Source organism: Myotis brandtii, unplaced genomic scaffold, assembly GCF_000412655.1.
Source record: "Myotis brandtii unplaced genomic scaffold, ASM41265v1 scaffold36, whole genome shotgun sequence".
Lineage (NCBI taxonomy): Eukaryota > Metazoa > Chordata > Mammalia > Chiroptera > Vespertilionidae > Myotis > Myotis brandtii.
The window spans coordinates 6,970,265-6,993,043 of NW_005363836.1; the positions used below are offsets into that span (position 1 = coordinate 6,970,265).

A 22,779-nucleotide genomic window follows, 5' to 3' on the forward strand; every position below is an offset into this window, starting at 1 on the left:
GCAGGGCTGATCAGGGGGTTGGGGTGCCTTCCCCTGTCACGAACAGAGTAGGGCGGATAGGGAGGTTGTGGCCCCGCCCCCTGTCACACACAGAGCTGCAGGGCGATCAGGGGGTTTGGGCGCTGCCCCCTGTCACGCTGATCTGGTGCCAAGAGGCCTCGTGGCTCCGCTGATCCCGGTGCTGGGAGGCATATTACCCTTTTACTATATAGGATAGAGGCCTGGGGGCTGGCTGGTTTGCCCTGAAGGGTGTCCTGGATCAGGGTGGGGGTCCCCACTGGGGTGCCTGGCCAGCCTGGATGAGGGGATGATGGCTGTTTGCAGCTGGTCACACACCCTTCAGGGTGGGGGTCCCCACTGGGGTGCCTGGCCAGTCTGGGTGAGGGGCTGAGGGCTGTTTTCAGGCTGGTGGGTGACTGAAGCTCCCAACCGCTCCTTTTTTTCTTTTTTTTTTTATTCTGGGCCAAGGCCTCTGCTGCTGAAAGCAGGTATCTGGTTTGTTTCGGTTCTATAATCGAAACACTGTATCATCTCCAGCTCTGAGATCCCGGCCGGCTGAAAGCTGGTTTCTGGGGTTTTGTTTAGCTTCTATATTTGTTACAATGTTTCAAACTGCCAGCTGAGAGGCCGGCAAGGCAGGCGGGGAACGTTGGAGTCCTCCTTCACTGAAGCAAGCAAGCCTCATGTTCGCTTCCAGCTGCCTGGCTGCCGGCCGCCATCTTGGCTGGCAGTTAATTTGCATATCGCCCTGATTAGCCAATGGGAAGGGTAGCGGTCGTACACTAATTACCATGGTTCTCTTTTATTAGATAGGATAGATGCTCAAAGTCACTAATCATGCGAGAGATGCAAATCAAAATGACAATCAGGTACCATCTTACACCTGTCAGAATGGTTATCATCAACAAATCAACAAATGACAAGTGCTGGCGAGGATGTGGAGAAAAGGGTACCCCTGTGCACTGCTGGTAGGAATACAGACTGGTGCAGCCACCGTGGTGTTTCCTCAAAAAATTAAAAATGAAATTTCCATTTGACCCAGTAATCCCACTTCTAGGAATATATCCCAAGAAATCAGAAATACCAATCAGAAAGGATATATGCACCCCTATGTTCATAGCAGCACAATAGCTAAGATTTCAAAACAGCCTAAGTGTCCATCAGCAGATGAATGGATTAAAAAACTGTGGTATATCTACACAATGGAATACTATGCTGCCATAAAAAAGAAAGAACTCTAACCATTCACAACAGCATGGATGGATCTGGAGAGCATTCACTAACCGAAATAAGCCAGTTGGAGAAAGATAAGTATCACATGATCTCACTCATCCTATCTAATAAAAGATTAATATGTAAATTAACCGTCACTCCGCAACAAAGATGGCGGAGCCCATAGTGGCCAGGGTGGGATGCTGGCAGCGCTGCCTTGGGAATGCGAGCCCAGCACCTACACCCCGGACGCGCGGAGGAAGGGGAGGGGCCTCAGGCCAGAGGGACCTCAGCATGTTTCTGAGCGTGCTGAGCCCGCCGCCCAGGCACCCAACACTGCTCCCACTCCCCCAAGCCAACCTCCAGAGCCTCACATCAGACTCCTGCAGTCAACGCAGGCAAAGGCACACCCCTAGCTGTCTCCCCCTACCCCGCCCCAACTCCCCACACCTAGCTGAGAGGCTCTGGGGAGTCCGCTGCAGATCTCCCAGCCAGCGCCTCCTGGGCGCCTGCCAGTCCCTGTAAGTGCACCCCTTTCTGCACCTGCCAGTTCCAGCATCCCGTTTCCCCAAGCTCCCTACGGCGTCTGGCTCTCACCCACATCCCTGGTGGCTCCTGAGACCCCCACTCTCTCTTGCACTCCACTCCTTTCTGCACTTCTTTTGCCTCCTGAATTTAGCTCCCTCCTGCGCCCCTGCTCCCCTGGCTCCCCGTCTACCTCCAGTGCCCAGATTTCCAGCCTGGCGAGCCCGCGCTGCCTTTCGCGGAGAGGGAACCTCGGCATCCTCTAAGCACCCGAGAGCTTTGGACAGCCTGTCCAGAGGGTTGGAGGAGTTTAGCTGAGAGATTGTTCCTCAGGTCGGGCAGCCTAGCGGAGTGAGTGTAAACCCCTTTCCCCTTCTAGCGGGGACCCAGTCAGCCTGCGCCTTGCCAGCTCCGGGGATTGAAAGAGGGTGTTCGTGGTTAAAGGAAACTTTCCAGCAGAGTGCCTGGCTAAAGCAAACCACGCATCTGTCAGGAATGCTCTCTGGGCACTGTCTTGCCAGGAGCTTGCGTTCCACTACGGTAGATGCAGCAAGGAAGCAATGATTAGTGCATCTGACAGCTAACGCTGAGGACCAGTAGGAAAAACACACACTCCCCAGTCCTAGCTAGCGAATCTGAGTATGATGCAACCGTGTGTGCCTGTACGACAAAGAGAGAGGCTTAAGAAAACATAAACGTTTAAGAGTAGAGTAAATGACACTGCCACCAAGAAAGAGCACACTTAATTACACTTTGGACTTTTCACAGTCAGTAAGGACACCTGTATTTTGTGCTTTATGATTCACATGATCTGATCATTTGAGTTGGGCCAATACAAACAAAAAGGCACTGTTGGTTTTGGTAATGAACTGAGATTTCAGATTTCTTGGTTGTTTTCTCCTTTGCCCAAGTTCCCAAATTCTCACAACTCTTCTAGGATTATTGGGAGGGATGAGAGAAGAAAATATGTAAATACTCAGGAGAATTAAAATCACATAGCAGTTGAGATGATAGCCATGGTTTTTGAGTTGGCAAATGAATCGGTTTGAAATTCGTGAACCTGGCCTCTGGCTAGGCCGGGCGCAGAACACTTGCGTCGTTGCAGGCCGGGCTGAGGGAGCCCCCTCCCATGCACGAATTTCGTGCACCAGGCCTCTAGTTTGTGGAATATAATGAACAACATAAACTGATTAACAAAAGAAGATTCAGAGACAGAGAAGCATCAAACAGACCATCCAACCTCAAAGGAAAGATGGGGGGTTGGGGGGATGGTTAAGGGGTATCCACCAAAGGGCTGTATGCATGCATATAAGCATAACTCTTGGACACAGATAGTAGGGAGGTGAGGGCATGTGCTGGAGGGTGTCAACGGCCAGGGAGAGGTCAATGGGGGAAAAAGGAGACATATGTAATATTTTAAGCAATAAAGAATTTAAATAATAAAATACAAAAAAAGAAAGAAAATAATGATAATTTTACTTCCTCCTTTTCAATTTGGATGCCTTTTATTTTTTCTTCTTGCCTGACTGCTGTGGCTAAGACTTTCAGTACTATGTTGAGTAAGAGTAGACATCCCTATCGTGTTCCTGTTCTTAGGGGAAATGCTTTTAGTTTTTGCCCACTGAGTATGATGTTAATATTGATTAGAGAGAAATATCGATCAGCTGCCTCCTGCACACCCCCTACTGGGGATGTGCCTGCAACCAAGGTACATGCCCTTGACCAGAATTGAACCTGGGACCCTTCAGTCCGCAGGCCACCACTCTTTCCACTGAGCTAAACCGGTTAGGGCATAGAGGGTTTTTATTATGTTGAGGAATGATCCCTCTATTCCCACTTTGCTGAGAGTTTTTATCAAAAATGGATATTGGGCCCAGCCTGTATAACTCAGTGGTTAAGCGTGAATCCATGTCACAGTTCAATTCGGTTAGGGCACATGCCCAGGTTGCAGGCTTGATCTCCAGTAGGGGGCTTACAGGAGGCAGCTGATCGATGTTTCTCTCTCATCAATGTTTCTATCTCTCCCTTCCTCTCTTTCTAAAATCAATAAAAATAATTTTTTAAAAACTGTTGGATTTTCCTGAAAGTTTTTTCTGCATCTATTGATATGATCATGTGGTTTTTTGTCTTTCAATTTGTTTATGTGATGTATCGCATTTTTATTTTTTGTTATTATCATCTGCAGAGTTCTTTTCACAACTGTATAATGTGAAATTTTGAAATTTTCACGGATTTGTGCACCTGTGGAGTCCCTTGGCCTGGCCTGCGCCCTCTCACAACCTGGGAACCCACCGGTGCATGATTAGGGCCGCGAAAGGCTCCAGGGCATGTCTGGCCCATCTCGCCCAGTCCCAATCAGCCAGACCCCAGCAGCAAGTTAACCTACCAGTCAGAGCATCTGCCCCCTGGTGGCCAGTCTGCGTCATAGCTACTGGTCGAATGGTTGACCAGTTGCTTAGGCTTTTAAATATGTAGATGGGCAATACCATACAGAGGAGGGTTACACAGAAGAATTATTTTACCTCTTGCCTTAAGTTCATCTTCTTCTTCCACTTCTATGTCCAGATCATCAAACACAGCAACCAGAGGAGTTTTTAATGTCGTGTTACTGGGTATTTTAAAATCCTTGATAACAGAACAGATAGTGGACTTAAATCCTTAGGTTAAAATTTTTTAGATTTTATCTCATATATACCACTACAGTCTAAAATTTAGGAAATGTTATTTTTAAGTAAGAATTCACATTATTGCCCTAGCTGGTTTGGCTCAGTGGATAGAGCATCAGCCTGTTAACTGAAAGGTCCCAGGTTCGATTCCGGTCAAGGGCACATGCCCGGGTTGTGGGCTCGATCCCCAGTGGGGGACTTGCAGGAAGCAGCCGATCCATGATTCTCTCTCATCATGGATGTTTCTATCTCTCTCTCCCTCTTCCTTCCTCTCTGAAATCAATAAAAATAGATTATAAAAATTTTAAAAAGTATCATTTTAAAAAATTCACATTATCAATTAGAACAAAATTTACATTTACATTTTGAAAGTAATAAGGATCTCTATCTAGAATAGCATGTCACTCTACCTTTATTAACATATGTACTTGAATAACAAAATCACCTGTGACTTTTCTGAACTTGAACACAATTCACTCCAATTCAGTAAGGCCACATTACAGTTTAAAAGACCTAAGTGCACATATCCTACATTGTCTTTTCAGATTTTTCATGTTTTTTACAAGAAGCTTTTCCATCATAACAGCCTAACTTATCTCTAGACTTCTACAATCTTTCCTGATAATTATTATACTTATTTATCCTTTTCTGCTTATGAAATAATTCGTTTTAAATAGAAATAAAATACTCCAATACTAATTCCCAAGAATTGGCTTAACTCAGAGGTTGCAATTGGTGACCTGTAATGTCAAATGCTGGCCCACACTATTTAACAACAACAAAAAAGCAAAATTTGAGCTAATATTTTAAAAATTGGGAGAGCTCACATAAAAATCTGATTTGGCAAGTTCTCTTATAATAACAGAATATCAAAGTATATTCAGTTGCAGAAGGAGACTGAATAGTAGCATGCACTCAGCATGTGCTCTGGTTCTCCAATGTATAGCTTTATTCCATCTCTATGATGCATGCATATTTCCTTACACTGACCCACTTTATCTTTCTGGCATCTGTAGGTACTGAACATTTGAGTAGGCCCCATATTCTCATTTTGTTATATTTAAATACAGAGAAATGCAGTCTTTAAATAAACCATTCAACATTTTACCGCCTAGAAAAAATTTATTTGAAAAATCTTAATGATATTTCAATGGTTTCCAATACTGTTATTTTATAACTAATGCTCTATTCACACAGCCTTTAAATTTTATACCACTAAAAAATTTGTACAAATAACTTTTTTCCCCTCTAGTAATTTTTTCAATAATGAATCATCAGGAAGTTGCATGGAATTAAAGTAATGTCTTTTATGTACTCTACATATAACTCATCAGAGAATTATTTATAAGTCATCAGAAAAGTATCAGTACATTTATTCAACCAGATTCAACATTCACTAAGAGTATGTAATCTCTTCTAGCAGAAATGGCAACTGATAGCTGTTTTAACTTACTTTTCTTTAGTCAGTGATGATCATTTTCTCAATGTGTTTATTTGTACTTCTTTGTGAAATATCTGCACTTATTCTTTCAGGCACCTTTTGAGTACTGCCCTTGTAAAAACTGTTAGCAGTTCCTTATGTGATTAAACTTTTAGTTATCAAATTTTTGTTAAAAACATAAGAGTGTTCAAGAAAATTTATTCTCAAACTATCAGAACACTCCAGAGAAGGCAAAACCACATTTCTGAGTGATAAATAGGTATCAATGGGAGAAATAGTAATAGTGGTGACTTATTAATGAGAGCCATTTAAAACTATGAATCTAGAAATGCAACAAGTATACCTTGTCCAAAACCTAATCATCTTAATTTATAAGTGTGAGGCAAGCAAATTTATTATCATACATGTCTACTATCAGAATGTGATACAAAGATACAACAAAAAAAATCTAAAAGAGTTGGTATCAAGGACAAGTATAGAAATCTAAGAGAGCTGGTATCAAGGACAAGAACACATGTGTGGAAAAAACTCACTAATTTGTTAATTAAACCATATAGAGCAAATGATGACTAGAGCAGCCGTGGGCAAACTACGGCCCGCGGGCCGGATCCGGCCCGTTTGAAATGAATAAAACTAAAAAAAAAAAAGACCGTACCCTTTTATGTAATGATGTTTACTTTGAATTTATATTAGTTCACACAAACACTCCATCCATGCTTTTGTTCCGGCCCTCCGGTCCAGTTTAAGAACCCATTGTGGCCCTCGAGTCAAAAAGTTTGCCCACCCCTGGACTAGAGTAAGTTAGAAGCCAACTATTTTAATTTTCCATTTCCCTTTTCCTATATTTTTATGACTGGAAAATTCTCAAAATTAAGTGGTCAATCTTTGCAAGTCTATACATATTTTGTAACCAAAGATTGATGCTAAGCTTTAATATATTCTATCTGGTTTTCAATTAATTGTAAATGTTGAGAGTAATACAAATGGGGATGAAAAGGGGAAGTAAATGAGGAAAAGGGAACTGAATTAATATTTGTTATTCCCTATCAAAGAAGGCCTACCACCTCTCCAAGAATCAGACTTGCTAGAAAAAGATAACACTATTTAAACCAGATTTTTGGTTATTTTAAGTTTTTAAAACACATCGGTTGCTTTCCATCTTCAGAGAGATAGGCTTCAGTCTCACCCTAACCAGACATTCTACAAAAGAACAAAGGCCAGCCTCAGTATTTGAACTGAGAAAGAGTCACATTGCAGATATTTTTCACAGTACAGGTTTGTTGGGGTTCTTTTCAATTTCAACTACATGACAAATTCTGAAATTATCTGAAAATATTTGATATTATAATTAAATGGATTTAGATTATTACCTGGACATTGTTTTCTTGTGTTTGGTGAACCGGTCTTATGTGAGACAATGAAGGCTGAGTTCCTAATTTCCTATCCAAAAATACTTCTTTGCTGCAAGCATAACACCATACTCGAAGAGTGGTAAGGTTCACAGTTAAATAATGCTTTGTTTCCTGTATAATTTCACGGGGACAAAGAAGAGGAACCAGAATTAGGTATAGTTGAAAACATTTCAAAAAAGCATAGAAGATAAACTGCTGTACTTTGATCAGTAACAACATACTCCAAAGAGAAGAGTTAAAGGCAAACACCAAAAAGCATTCTTTCGATAAACTGCTGAAGTATTCTGAATAGTAATATTATTATAGTAATAATATTATAGTAATAATATCTAAGTCTACTCTAGAAGTTATTCTATTGTCATTTTTCAGCACCATTCATTATAAAATCACTACACATTATAAAAATAAAATACTGAGTATAAGACTCTGCTTTGCAGTTAACATGTAAGCATAATACAAGAAAATAATTGACAATAACACAGTATTTATTCTACGAGATCAGAATGGCAAAAGAATAAACATGACATTAGTTAAAGCACAAAACAGCTCAAGTAATAGTGAATATATGAACTTAGCCTTCCTCAACTGGGTTTCTGTAAGAGAATTATGCCCTATAGAAAATGATTTGAGCAACTATTTTCTCATTTCTACCAAGATTGGTACACAACACTAACACTCTAGATCAGTGGTTCTCAACCTTCCTAATGCTGCGACCCTTTAATACAGTTCCTCATGTTGTGGTGACCCCCAATTTCATTGTTATAAATTGAACATAATTAAAGCATAGTGATTAATCACAAAAACAGTATGTAATTATATATGTGTTTTCCGATGGTCTTAGGCGACCCCTGTGAAAGAAAGGGTCGTTTGACCCCCAAAGGGGTCGCGACCCACAGGTTGAGAACCGCTGCTCTAGATGCACAGAAGAAAAGTAAATTAATTAAGTACAATGATGCCTGAGGGTCTCGGGGTATTCGGGCTTAATTGACTGAGTTGAGGAACCCTAGTTAAGAACAGCTGATGCAGAAGAGATATCAATGTGAAAAAAGACGGTTCATTCTCGAGAAACTTACAGTTTAGAATGGGAGCAAATTTTCAAATTATAACTTCAATTAATAATGTTATATTTGCTTTCCCTCTCCTTCAGGCTTTCTTTAAAAATGCCTCGCATTAAAATTTTCTATATACATACCTGAGAATGTATGGTGCTGTGATCTACTTGTGATTCACCACAGCCAACATATGAACATCTATTCTATAAATAATTATACAAAAAGGAAAATAAAGTATTTTAGAATAAGTGTCACATTACAATAACAGCATTGCAATTACATTTACAATTAAATTTTGATCATTTTTATCATGTTTTTTAACTTAATGATCAACTGACTTTCCATAGTTATTAAAACCAGAATATTTCTAAGCTCAAAGTTGTCACCCCTAATAAAAAACAAGCATAAAATATTTTAGTAATTTACTAAAACTCTGTGAAAAAGGTGTAAATTAAAACCCAAAGTTTGAAGTTTAATTTTTGTCATCAATAATTTCATTTGCTCTGGCCAGGGGCTCAGGTGGTTGGAGCATTGTCCCGTGCACCGAAGAGTTGCAGGTTCCATCCCCAGTCATATGGGAGGCAACTGATCAAAGTATGTATGTATAATTCATTCATTTATTCATTTCTTTTCCCCTCCCTCTAAAATCAATAAAAACATACCCTCAAATGGGGGGGGGGCTGGATTAAAAAAATATGTTCATTTATGAAATATTTTAAGTGTCAAAAATACCTTCTAGTTATCCTTATCCAGATATAAAATTTTATAATATCAAACATTGAGAAGAAACATATATATACCTCCAGGCACGCCCAAAGATTTGGTCCTCTGACTTTACAATCCTGACAAGTACTCTATGAAACAAAAATCACATGGACAACATTATCATTAACATAGACAAAACATATTATTCACTAATAATATCTTATGTAAAAAATCTGGACTCCTAAACACAAGAGTATTATAGTAACTTACAAAAAACACATTAAGGAGAAAGTGATATGATTTTTTAAGGAAGGGAAAAAAATAATTTTCTTACATGAGATTTTTGTATTAACTCTTCTTTCGTTATTTCACCAACTGAGTCCAAATGTGAACAATGATTTCGAAAACCTGGCATTTTGTTATAAATTTTCTCCTGTTTCCCGGGGCTTTCCAAATGAGGTAATACCTATGAAAAAAATAACCAAAAGTTAATTTTAAAATGCTAAGATATTAAAATAAAAGATAAAATAAGAAACGCACAAGAGTATATTTTCAAATATACCTAGATTACTTTCATAAAGTTAATTTAAACACTGAAAATGTCTCTACTAAATATTTTATTAAAATTGATATTCATGGATTCATGTTGTTTGTTTCTCCGTTACTTTTACAGCTTTTTCCCCTTTCTCCCTCTCATTTTACTTTTTACAAATAAATAAAAGGGAAATTTTCAAGTTATTCAATTTAATATTTTTATCCTTTAAAAAAATGAACACTTATACTGAAATAGAAACTGAAAAGAAAGAAAATTCAAATGGAGATCTTTATTTTCAAACTAGCAGTAGCCCCTTCTGAAAATATATTAGTAAATGAAATTGTCTGATATCCTAGCAATCTACGAGGATAGTCACTTTATATCAAAGTTTCTTAACCGCAGCACCATTGACACTTTGGACGAGATAATTATTTGTTGTGGGTGCTGTCCTGATGTTTAGCAAGATTTCTGCCAGAACACTCTCACCACCACTCTAAACTTTGATAACCAGTATCACTACACAGTGTAAAATTATGTCCTGTAGGAGGCAAAATCGCCCCAAGTTAGAACCACATTATAATATGACCCTTTCAACAACTGTGAGTGAGGTAGGTACCATTATCTTCATTTGCATCTAAGGCTACAGAGGCAAACCTGACTGAGTTCACCCTGTTAACACTTAGTGAAGCTAGGACTTGAATTCACCTGTATATCTTATGGGTAAAAGCAAGGACTCTGAAGTCAAACCTGAGAATAACAGTAAGAGCAGAATGGCATACCTAACTTATGGGGTTACTGTAAGGATTTAATGAGGTAGTATATGTCATGTGTGAGTGTATGTGGGTATGTGTGTGTATACACAGTACTGCACATACATCCTAAATAATAAAAGGCAAGTGACGATAACGGCATAATGACTGGAATGACAGATCGACCAGTCGCTATGAGGTGCATTGACCGCCTCTCGGTCCCTCCCCCCAGCCCACAGGCTCTGATCGCTGGATGGCCAGTGGGGAACCACAGGGAACTGGGGTGGGTAGTGGTGGGGCGGGACTGGGGACTGGTGAGCTGGTAAAACGCCGACCTGTCCCTCCCCCAGCCTGCAGGCTCAGATTGATCGCTCGGCCAATGGAGAACCAGGGTGGGTGGAGGCGGTGGGGCGGGACTGGGGACTGGCGAGAGGATGGAAGATGGCCCTGACCGCAGGCTAGGCCTAGGGACCCTAGCCACACACAATTTCGTGCGCTGGGTCTCTAGTATATTCATAAAATTTTATTGGGCTCTCTGCATCACCTCTTTATACAGTGTTTCTTTAATATGACCAATAAGGTCTGATACTTCTCTCCCCATGAGACCACCAGTTTAAGACTGAGATAGTTTCCCCAATTAATTATAATTTTCCCAATATTTTTCAAAAGTTTCCTCAATTTCATTAAAATGAACAGAAGGCAAAGTGTTCTGCAATACCAATCCACTTAATTTCTCCAAGACATCATAATAACTTATGAGAAAAGAATGATCAGAATACTGGAAGGTCACTAAATTTTATCTATCTCCACTACAAATTTTATAAATTATAGAGTTAAGTGGATATACAGAGTGATTTCCAAATAATTCTCAAATCTAACTCAGTATTTCTCCATCTTCTTTGGGCTATAAATTCTTAATAATAGGGCTTTTCATGTCATTAGTTCATCTTTGGGGTTTGAGAATACCAGGGGAAAATTAACTTACCAGGAAAGAATAAAGGTTATAAATATTAATACATTAGTAAAAACATTAAACAAAAAGGTTTGATCAAATCAAATCAAATAATGAGTCCAATATTATACTGTTACCTACAAAATACAATAGGAATCATCACTCTGGGGTTAATAGAAAATAAATCATTATTTCTAAACATTACATATATATATATATATGTAAAAAGGCTAAATGATCGACCAACCGTCCGTCCGACCATCTGACCCAGTGGTTCTCAACCTTCTGGCCCTTTAAATACAGTTCCTCATGTTGTGACCCAACCATAAAATTATTTTCATTGCTACTTCGTAACTGTAATGTTGCTACTGTTATGAATCGTAATGTAAATATCTGATATGCAGGATGGTCTTAGGTGACCCCTGTGAAAGGGTCGTTCGACCGCCAGAGGGGTCGCGACCCACAGGTTGAGAACCGCTGATCTGACCGATCGGTAAAATGATGCGCACTGGCAATTTAAAAATAAACGTTGATTTGCACTTGTGCGATACTTGTAAAGCTCTTGCTGCTACCAATCGCATGTGTGCTTCGATCTGTCATTGTCGATCCTGAATTTAGTTGTTTTTGTTGACATTCAACATGAACCACATCGAGATTTACACATCGACTGTCCAACTTACAGACCAGCAGGTACATATGATGTGCACTGGCAATTTAAAAATAAACATTGACTCGTGCATGCGCGATACAAATAAAGCTCTTGCTAGTGCCAATTGCATGTGTGTTTTAATTTTATAATACTACTAGTAGCCCATCGCGTGATATCGCACGCAGTAGGCTGCCCGCCGCTTCCGCGGGAGCCGGCAGGAACCGCAGTGCACCGCTGGGAGCCACACTGCTTCCACGGGAGCCATGCGGCTTCTGCGGGAGGCAGAAGCAAGCGCCAGCGCCCACGGGAGCCGGGAGGGCGCCGTGTACTGATTCCGCAGGAGGTGGGCCCACCGTCTCCTCTCCAGGCCTGAGCTTGGCCGCAGAGACTGCGGGCCAGCCCCTGTGTTCCTGTCCGTGTTCGCTCCGGCTCTGGGGGACCTGCTCGAGCCGGGGCACCGCAGCTAACTGGCCCGTCTCTGTCTCTGTCTCCATTCCAGGCCTCACCTGCGTGTGCAACCTCCCACTGTCCAGTTGTGACCCATTACGGCATCCTGGCCTAATCTGCATACTTCCTCTATATATATATACTAGAGGCCCGGTGCACAAAAATTTGTGCTCTCGGGGGGCGGGGGGAGGGGGGGCCGATTGGGTTGGGGCCCCGCCCCCTGTCACACTCAAGGCAGGGTCGATGGGGAGGTTGCGGTGCCACCCCCTGTCACGCACAGAGCAGCAGCGATCAGGGGGTTGGGGCGCTGCCCCCTGTCACTCACAGAGCAGGGCCCATCAGGGGGGTTGGGGCGCCACCACTGTCACACTCGGGGCAGGGCTGATGGAGAGGTTATGGCTCTACCCTGTCACACACAGAGCAGGGCCTTGAGTGCACTGTCCCTGGGACCTCCCTGCCCAACACCCCTCCCTTGAAATCTATTTTGCCAGAGTAAACTTTCTAAACATCAAACCTGGTCTTGTCACTCTTTACTGAAAAACCTCAGCATCTCCCCTTTACCTACAGCACGTTCATTTACTACAGGAGGCCTTTTGTGATGTGGCCCTGCCTTTATCCTCCAACTTCATCCCTGATGCTCTACCATATAACAGCTGCAAACTGCCTACAGAGGCCTGCATTCATCAGGCAGGACTGTGACTGGGTCTCCGAGAATGCTGTTCATGTTTCCTCACTTTGCTCCTGAAACCCCCTTCTCCACTGATTTGCCTGATGGAACTCATTTTCCAGTCCATCCTCAGACATCACCTCTTCTAGAAGGTGAGCAGAGTGCCTTCCTGTGTGTATCCATGTTTTCCTGGGCACACCCCATAATGATCATCACATCATGCCGAACTGTCTCTTTTATAACCAAAATAAGCTCCTTGCTCTTCCTCCTCAGGAACATAGCACATGACCGGGCACATAAAGTAATGAGGGTTCCATGAATGTTAGATGCTCTGATTTGAAAGCTCAGAGGCTGGGTTTGTTTCAATCTAAAATTCAGTGGTTCTCAACCTGTGGGTCGCGACCCCTGAAAATACATCCTGCATATCAGATATTTACATTACGATTCATAACAGTAGCAAAATTACAGTTATGAAGTAGCAATGAAAATAATTTTATGGTTGGGGATCACCACAACATGAGGAACTGTATTAAAGGGTTGCGGCATTAGGAAGGTTGAGAACCACTGGTAGACTGAGCTTACTAAGGCCCTGGCCAGCCCAACCAGCCCACACCTTACCCCACCTATGAAGGCAAGACAAAGATGGGGTCTCACCTTAGTGTAGTCAGTCTGCAGCCAGTGTAGAGTGAGCCAATGCTGCTGTTGGTGAACAAGGGCTCAAGCTGAGAAGGAAGGAGTAGATGAATAAAAAATAAAAATAATCATCGTTTAAAACACAATGTTTTTAAAAAACACACAACAGTTCCCTAATCTTCTCATACCACATTTAATTCTCAAAAGGACCCTTTGTGATAAATGATTTGCTGTCTCAGTTTCACAGATGAGGAAACAATACCACAAAGACTAATCACTACTCCAAAGTCACATCACTTGTCTGTGGCAGTTCCAAGTTTTGAACATGGAACTGCCTGCCTCCCTAGCCCTCTATATACTCTGAAATTGTAGCAAGGAGGGGTGGAGTGGAAATTAGAAAGAAAAGTGGGTAGCGGGAGGCTCTCACCAGATATTGTAGAATTGACTCTGTGGAGTTGAACTTCGCAGAGCCTGGCTGCATATCCTCTGTGTAGTTCAGGTTGGTGATGGTAAAGTTGAGAGTGAAGGACATGAGGGCAGGGCCAGCAGCTGCAGTGGAGAGGGGAAGGAGAAGCCATGTTCTAAGTCAGTGTTGGACCAGATGTGGGGAAAAGGGTCATGGAACACAACCCCTGCCTGCTCCGGGGACCCCATCAGCTTGGACATAAAAGGGAGGGGGTGCCCATGACTGCAACGAAAATAATTTTATGGTTGGGTCACAACATGAGGAACTGTATTTAAAGGGCCAGAAAGTTGAGAACCACTGATAGGGACTTAATTTCCTTGAATTTCATCCTAGAATCCCAAGACAACTCCAACTGATATGGTAGCAACTTCCTGGGGTGTTTTGTTGTAAGGACTCTGAGGCTGTCTTGAGCTCAGAAAGAATGGGTGCTATTATCATTTAGTAATGTCTGCCATGGATGAGGGAGTGAGGAGTGCTGACACAGATGCCATACATTTGTACTGGGTAGAATCAGACAGTCATTAAAGTTTAGAATGGGAAGGAAAGGAGGATTTCCATACATCATACTTCATTCCTTTGTTTCCTGGGAGAGCCACATATTTCCTATAGACCTACCATGAGCAAGTCACTACAGTGGATACTAAGGAGCACAAAGGAGGAAGACACAGTTGCTCAATACAGCAGGTTTACTTAATACTGAAGTCAACAGAAATAAACAATGTTCAAATTCATATTACACACAAGAGTGTATAATATATTTACTTTTAAAACTAAGCAACAGGATTTAGAGTGATAAATAAAAGGTTCCCATGCCTTTCTTGCCTATAATGATAGAAAGTTGTTAAAAGGATATTAAATAATACTAGATTCTGAACATATCACTTTGTCCATATTCAATACTCAGTAATGTCAGATATTATCTGTTATCTTTTGATCATCACTGTCACCATCTTTATCATCACCATCACCATTATTGTCACTATCATCAACATCATTGTCACCATCACCGTTATTATCATTACCACCATTTCATCATTATCATCACCACCACTACCATCACCATCTACACTAATAAAAGACAAAGATGCTAATTGACTGTACCTTTGCTACACCCATCAGCCAATCAGACGAGTATGCAAATTAACCCAAAAAAGATGGCCGTTAACTTGCATACTGCAAGCAGGGCAGGACAGCGCCATCCGCCGCCTGGCCTGCGCCATCTGGCCCTCCCATGTGCGACCCAGGGTGGCTGGGCGGGACAGCAGCGGAGATGGGAGGGAGCGAGGCGGTGGAGACGGGATGGTAATTCTTAGTCCTGGATGGTTTGTCTCAGTGGTTTTCTTTTTATTAAAAAATAAAATATATTTTTTAAATATATTTTTGTTGATTTCAGAGGGAAGAGAGAAACATCAATGATGAGAGAGAATCATTGATTGGCTGCCTCTTACACACCCCCTACTGGGGATTGAGCCACAAACGAGGCATGTGCCTTGACTGGAATCAAACTGTGACCTCCTGGTTCATGGGTCAATGCTCAACCCTTCTCCACTGCTTCGCTCAGGCCTCAGGAAGCCCTATTCTTGCAGGAATCTTCCTGCAACGGGCCTCTAGTATTAAATAAGCCATGACCCAAACATTTAGAGCATGAAGTTAAACTTAAAATAACTGCTAATATTTTTCATTTCTTAATGTTTGGGGGGAGGGTTTGGCAACCTTTCCCACCCACCTCTCACTTCCTTTTGTGGTTAGGTATCTCTTACCTCTTAGATAATTAATTCCACTGCCAGCCATGATGGAGTAACAAGGAGCAGATTTACTTTCTCACATTAAATAACTAAAAAGCCAGACAAGATACATAAAACAATGGTTTTCAGGTATTGCACTATAATAGGCAGTGTAGGACACTGATCCCTCAGATGATAAAAACAAGGTGACTGTCCCAGCTTACTGGTTGGAGAAAATTTCTAGGCCACAGTACAGGTACAGAAGTTGAAAATTCAGTGAGGCCAAGGTTGCTAAAAATCACAGCCAAGTAACAGAGAGGAAAGAACTAAACAGAGAGTGAGTGAACTCACAAGATTTATAGAGAGATACCATTGTCTTCATCTGAGTAGATGAGCATGTGCATGTGATTAAACTACCCTAAGCAGGAGAAAGAACTACTAGAAAGGAATAGGTAGAACAATTCTCAAAGCCAACACAAGTTTGTGTTCCCATTAGCCAGAGTTGAAAGACTTCATAACATACAGTAAATAAAACAGAGCACTTAGAAAGCTCTGCCTTAAAAAGGCTCAAAGCAAGTATTATAGTATCAAACTGTTTCTAAGAAACATAACTGTTTCCAAAACAATGCTGAAAGATATTTAAGGGAATGAAAAAACCTAGCACCTGAATAGGTAAAAATGACAATGTCTGACATCCAATCAAAAATTCTAAGACATACAAAGAAGGAAAAACTGACCCACAGTGAGGAGTGGAAAAAGAAACCCAGAAATAACAGATGACAGAATAAAGGAAGCACATGCTAAGGAAAGACAGGGAAGATTATTTTTTAAAAGCCCAAATCAAGTTTCTAGATGTTTAAAAAGAAACAGTGTCTGAGGTGAAAATCATATGGATGAGATTAACAGCAGATTAGACAAGGCAAAGAATAATGAACTTGACATAGCAAACGAAACTATTCAAATTGAAACAGAAAGACTGAGAGAATAAGATCATTAGCTGGATGGAAAAGTCCAAATTTGATGAAAATTAAAAATGTACAGATTGATGCAACACAACAAACTTGAAGCATAAGACATGAATATATTGTACCATGGCACATCAAAAACAAGTTGCTTAAAACCAGTTATAAAAACTACATCTTCAAAGCAGCCAAGACAGACCCATAATGTATATTAGAAACAATGCAAACCAGAAGACAATGGAGCAACAGAACTGAAAAAACACTGTCAACTTATTTAATTTCCATATCTAGGAAACATCTTTCAAAAACAAAGACAAAAATAAAGACTTCTTTAGACATACAAAACCGACAGAATTTAATACCAACATATCTGCACTATAAAATCTGTATGTTGCTTCAATATTTTTCCATTCTTGTAAAATCATATACAAATAAATGTACAGAGACATATATGGCCTTTTGGTCAATACTACTTTGACATCCATCTATGTCAACTTTTTCACAATGAATCTTCATTTTGTTTCCATATCTTCCATTAAAAACATTCCTGTAGTCCTGGATGGTTTGTCTCAGTGGTTGGAGCATCAGCCCACGAATGGTAATTTCATTTTTTTTTAAATATATTTTTATTGATTTCAGAGAGGAAAGGAGAAGGAGAGATAAAAACATCAATGATGAGAGAGAATCATCAATTGGTTGCCTCCTGCATGCCCACCACTGGGGATTGAGCCCACAACCCGGGCATGTGACCTAACGGAGAACTGAACCATGACCTCCTGGTTCATAGGTCGACACTCAGCCACACCGGTAGGGCGGTAATTCCATTTTTAATTTTTTGAGGAATCGTCATACTATACATGTACATACATACTGCTAGCCATACAACTGCACCATTTCACATTCCCACTTCAGTATATAAGGGTTCCAATTACTTAGCATCTTCACCAACACTTATTTTTGTGTTATTTTTTTGGTTTCCTGATAAGAGTCATCCTAATGGGTATAAGGTGGTATCTCACTGTGGTTTCAATTTTCTTTTTCCTAATGATCAATAATACTGAACATCTTTTCATGTGTTTGTTAGCCATTTATTTAAATACCTTCTTTTAAGAAATGAATATCCAAGTCCTTGCTGTCTTTTAATGGGACTGTTTGCATTTTTATTGTTGAGTTGTAGAAGTCCTTTATATATTCTGTATATTTAATTCCTTATCGTACATGATTTGCAAATATTTTCTCCCATTCCATAGGTTGCTTTTCATTCCATTGATTGTGTTCTTTCATAAAGAATTGTTTTTAATTTGATATAGTCCAATTTATCTATTTAGTTTCTGTGCTTTTGGTGTTATATCCAAGAAATCACTGTCAAATATCAATGTCACAAACTTTTCACCATATATTTTCTTCTAAGAGTTTTAGTTCTTACAGTTAGGCCTTTGACTCACTGAGTCAATTTTTTTATTTGGTGTAAGGTAAGGGTCCAACTTTATATTTTTGCATGTGGCTATACAGTTTGCCCAATACCCTTTGTTGAAAAGACTGCCCCTTCCCTTTAAATGGTCTTGGCACTCCTATCAAAAAACATTTGACTATATACAGGGTGGGGCAAAAGTAGGTTTATAGTTGTTTGTATGGAATATAATAATTAATAAATAATAATACAAAAATAAACTCTGTGCTTCATGTACTCACAACTGTAAACCTACTTTAGCCCCACCTTATGCAGGGGTTATTTCTGGGCTCTCTATGCTATTCCATTAGTCTATATGTCTGTTTTAGTGCCAATACTGCTATTAACTTTCTTACAGTGTCCTTTATCATTAAATGTTTTCATTTTTATAAAATCAAACACATCTCTTATTTTATAATGGCTCTGAATTTCTAATCTTTTATTTAGCTAAAGCTGTAGAATAAACTTAAATACTTTTTTACAAGGCTTTAATCCATCTGGAGTTTGTCTTAAGACAGAAACCCAATTTTCTTCCAGATGGGCAGACAATTGTACCAGCACCACTTATCACATAATCTACTCATTTCCCACTGAACGGTAATACTATCTTTACCCTTTATTAAATTTGAACATAATATATTTCTGTATGCTCCATTTTGCTCTACTAATCTATGACAATACCATATTGATCTGATTATAAAGTTTATATAGAATATTTTTATAACCATAAAATCTTCACTATTCCTTTTCACAGTTCCCTTGGCTATTTTCTGAATACATGAAAAACATGATCATTTTACCTCCTATTCTCTAATATTAATAACAATAATCATACTGTTTTAATGCATTTCCTAGAACTTCTAAAGCTATTTTCAATATAAAAGTGGTCAAAAGCACCCATGTTTGGGTCTTTGTTTTAGTAATTTTGCCATTAAGGACATCTGCTATAATTTTCTACTATTCCATATGTAGGTATATGGAATATATCTATTTGTATTGATTTCAGAGAGGAAGGGAGAAAGATCAATGATGAGAAAGAATCACTGATCACCTACTGGGGGTTGAGCCCACAACCTGGGCATGTGCCCTTACTGGGAATCAAACTGTGACCTCCAGGTTCATAGATAGATGCTCAACCACTGAGCCATGCCAGCTGAGCATTTCCTTCTATTCTTAATTTACCTAGTTTTTTAAATTAGAAATTATCGTAACGAACTTTACCAAATGTCTACTCAGCAGCTACAAATCGCTTACTATTATTCCTTGCTTCATTTGTTGACATAATCTATTGTATTAACAGATTTTATACTAATGATCCTTGCATTGGTATAATATTGGGTCAAACGTACTATTAGTCTAATGCTTCATATCTAGATTCTATTGCCTAATACTACATTTAGAAATTTTGTATTTCTATACATAAGTGGGATTAACCTTTTTGAAAAACCCTTTTATCAGGGATAAAATTATGTATGCTTGACAGAATGTACTGAGTAGCTCTGCATGTTCTATACCACAGAATAGGGTTTTTTTCTACATTACATTATCCTATATAATAAAAGAATAATATGCTAAGTGTCCGACCGTTTGACCAATCGCTATGATGTGCACTGACCACCAAGGGGCAGATGCTCTGACCAGTAGGTTAGCTTGCTGGTGGGGTCTGGCCGATCAGGACTGGACGAGACGGGCCGGATGCGTCCTGCAGCCCTCGTGTGGTCCCTCCCCTGCCCCGATCGTGCACCGGTGGGGTCCCTTGGCCTGGCCTGTGCCCTCTTGCAATCCAGGACCCCTCAGGAGATGTTGGAGAGCCAGTTTTGGCCCAATCCCTGCAGGCCAGGCTGAGGGACCTCACTGGTGCACGAATCCGTGTACCAGGCCTTTACTGTTCTTTATAAATTAAATGAAACAGCTGTGAAACCATCTGCTCAGCTGCCTCTTTCAAGAACAGATCAGCATGGATGGGCCTGGAGAGCATTATGCTAAGCAAAATAAGTCAGTTGGAGAAAGATAAATATCAAATGATCTCACTCATTTGTGGAATATAATGAACAACAGAAACTGATGAACAAAAACAGATCCAGAGATAGAGAAGCATTGATCAGACCGTCAAACCTCAGAGGGAAGGCAGGAGAGGGTGGGGGTAGGGAGGAGAGATCAACCAAAGGACTCGTATGCATGCATATAAGCATAACCAATATACACAGACACCAGCGAGGACATGAGGGGGGAGGAGGTGGGTAATGGGGGGGATAAGGGCACATATGTAATACCGTAATCAATAAAGAAAAAAAAAAAAGAACAGATCTTCAATCATCTCTTTGATTCTTTAGTAGGAATAAGTTGGTTCAAGTTTTTCACTTATTGGGTCAATTCCACTAATTTATATTTTGCTATAAAATCATCTTTCCTCTTGATTTTCAATTTTGGCATCATAGCATTGCATGTAATATTCTCAACAAGATTTGCATAAAAATCCTATTAATCACTCATATCTAGGTGTTTACTTTCTCATTCCTAAACTTGTATATTTTTACTCCAATTTTTTTTTTTCTCTTCTCTTAGAGGTTTATCTAATTCATTGTTCTTTGCCAAGAACCAGCTTTGGGATTTATCCTTTCCACTATTTTTGTTTTGTTTCCAATTTCATTAATTATAGTTTTATCTTTAATCTACATGTCTTACTTGGTTTTGATTTTATTTTCTTAATCCCTAAACATGAGTTCTGAATTTTCTTATTTTTTATTTGCTTAAAATAAAAGTATTTAAACTATACATTTTCCTTTAAATACTAATGTTAGCCAATGAAATGGAAATATTCTCCTCTTTGCTTTCTATATACACTGACAACAGTATATAAATAAAATACTTAGTATAAAAAAAGAGGTTCAAAGCCGAAACCGGTTTGGCTCAGTGGATGGAGCGTTGGCCTGCGGACTGAAAGGTCCCAGGTTCGATTCCGGTCAAGGGCATGTACCTTGGTTGCGGGCACATCCCCAGTGGGAGATGTGCAGGAGGCAGCTGATCGATGTTTCTCTCTCATCGATGTTTCTGACTCTCTATCTCTCTCCCTTCCTCTCTGTAAAAAAATCAATAAAATATATTAAAAAAAAAAAAAGAGGTTCAAGCAATTGTGAGAAAAAAATTGTCAGGAGAAATGGTAGCTAATTTAATAGTTACATAGAAGATTAGTATGAATTAAGAATGATGCCTGTACTTACAAGTGGCAAAAATGTTCAATATTTTTTAAATATATTTTTGTTGATTTCAGAGGGAAGAGAGAAACATCAATGATAAGAGAGAATCATTGATTGGCTGCCTCTTACACACCCCCTACTGGGGATTGAGCCACAAATGAGGCATGTGCCTTGACTGGAATCAAACCGTGACCTCCTGGTTCATGGGTCAATGCTCAACATTGAGCCACATCAGCCAAACCTGTTCAAGATTTTTAACAAAAATCTAGATAAAGAAACAGAATGCAGGCTAGTGAAATCTAATTAAAAAATTATTTAAAAAATAAGTCTTTAAAAAATAAACTAGTAAACAGCTAAAATTAACAAGGATGAATGTAATATGTTATATTGGGGTTCAAAGCATCTACTGTCTGAAGGTGAGGCCAAAAATAAGGGTTTCAGGTAGACTCTAGACCAGGGGTGGGCAAACTTTTTGACTCGAGGGCCACAATGGGTTCTTAAACTGGACCGGAAGGCCGGAACAAAAGCATGGATGGAGTGTTTGTGTGAACTAATATAAATTCAAATTAAACATCATTACATAAAAGGGTACGGTCTTTTTTTTTTTTTTTTAGTTTTTTTCATTTCAAACGGGCCTGATCCGGCCCGCGGGCCGTAGTTTGCCCACGGCTGCTCTAGACACTAGAAAACTCTAACAGTGCAACTCTTAGTCAATTTTTCAAGAGAACAGTATGTTACAGAATTTAAAAGTAGCCAGTCTTATTGTACTCATAAATAGATTATCTGAAATATTTTATTTATGAAGAATACTAAAAGAATAAGAATGCCTTCCATATAAAGTCTTAAAATAAATAATTTGAAAGCTACATAAAACAACACTGTAGCTAAGGGTAAAGTTTCTAAAGCAAGGATACTGGCATTCAAAGCCAAGCTCCACTATAACAGGTTTGTGACGAGGTTTAAGTTACTTCTCAGAGTCTCAATTTCCTCGTCTATAAAACTGAGAAAATTACAAACATCTATCTCATGGAGTTTTTTGGAGGGTGGGGGGAATATATCTATCTATCTATATCATATCTAATAAAGCGGGAATATGCTAATTGACCCTCACACCATCACAAAGATGGCGGTGCCCACAGCCAATAAGGAGGGAATATGCTAATTGACTGCCACGGCCACAAGATGGCGGCACCCAGTCTCCTCAGCCCTGCCACGCGCCTGCCTCCGGAGTCTCCCAGTCCCCTCAGACCCCCAGCCGCAAAGGTCCGGCCCGAGGCATAGGCAAGCCTCAGATGGTGGCTGTCCAGCTGACCAGGGCCGGCCCAAGGCGCAGGC

At 40.1% G+C, this 22,779-nt stretch overlaps 1 protein-coding gene across 2 annotated transcripts in view; it reads right to left on the reverse strand.

The window, feature by feature from the left end:
- Nucleotides 1–9,475, reverse strand: part of USP33 (ubiquitin specific peptidase 33) — a 41,546-nt gene extending 32,071 nt beyond the window's left edge. For both annotated transcript variants that reach the window (XM_014544365.1, XM_005871932.2), the window contains exons 1-5: nucleotides 9,348–9,475; nucleotides 9,109–9,162; nucleotides 8,449–8,511; nucleotides 7,215–7,367; nucleotides 4,260–4,362 (exon numbers count right to left, since the gene is read on the reverse strand). In XM_014544365.1, coding sequence (XP_014399851.1) covers nucleotides 4,260–4,362; nucleotides 7,215–7,367; nucleotides 8,449–8,511; nucleotides 9,109–9,162; nucleotides 9,348–9,428 — 454 coding nt within the window. In that variant the 5' untranslated portion in view covers nucleotides 9,429–9,475. The remainder of the gene's footprint in view (nucleotides 1–4,259; nucleotides 4,363–7,214; nucleotides 7,368–8,448; nucleotides 8,512–9,108; nucleotides 9,163–9,347) is intronic.
- Nucleotides 9,476–22,779: the final 13,304 nt, after the last annotated feature.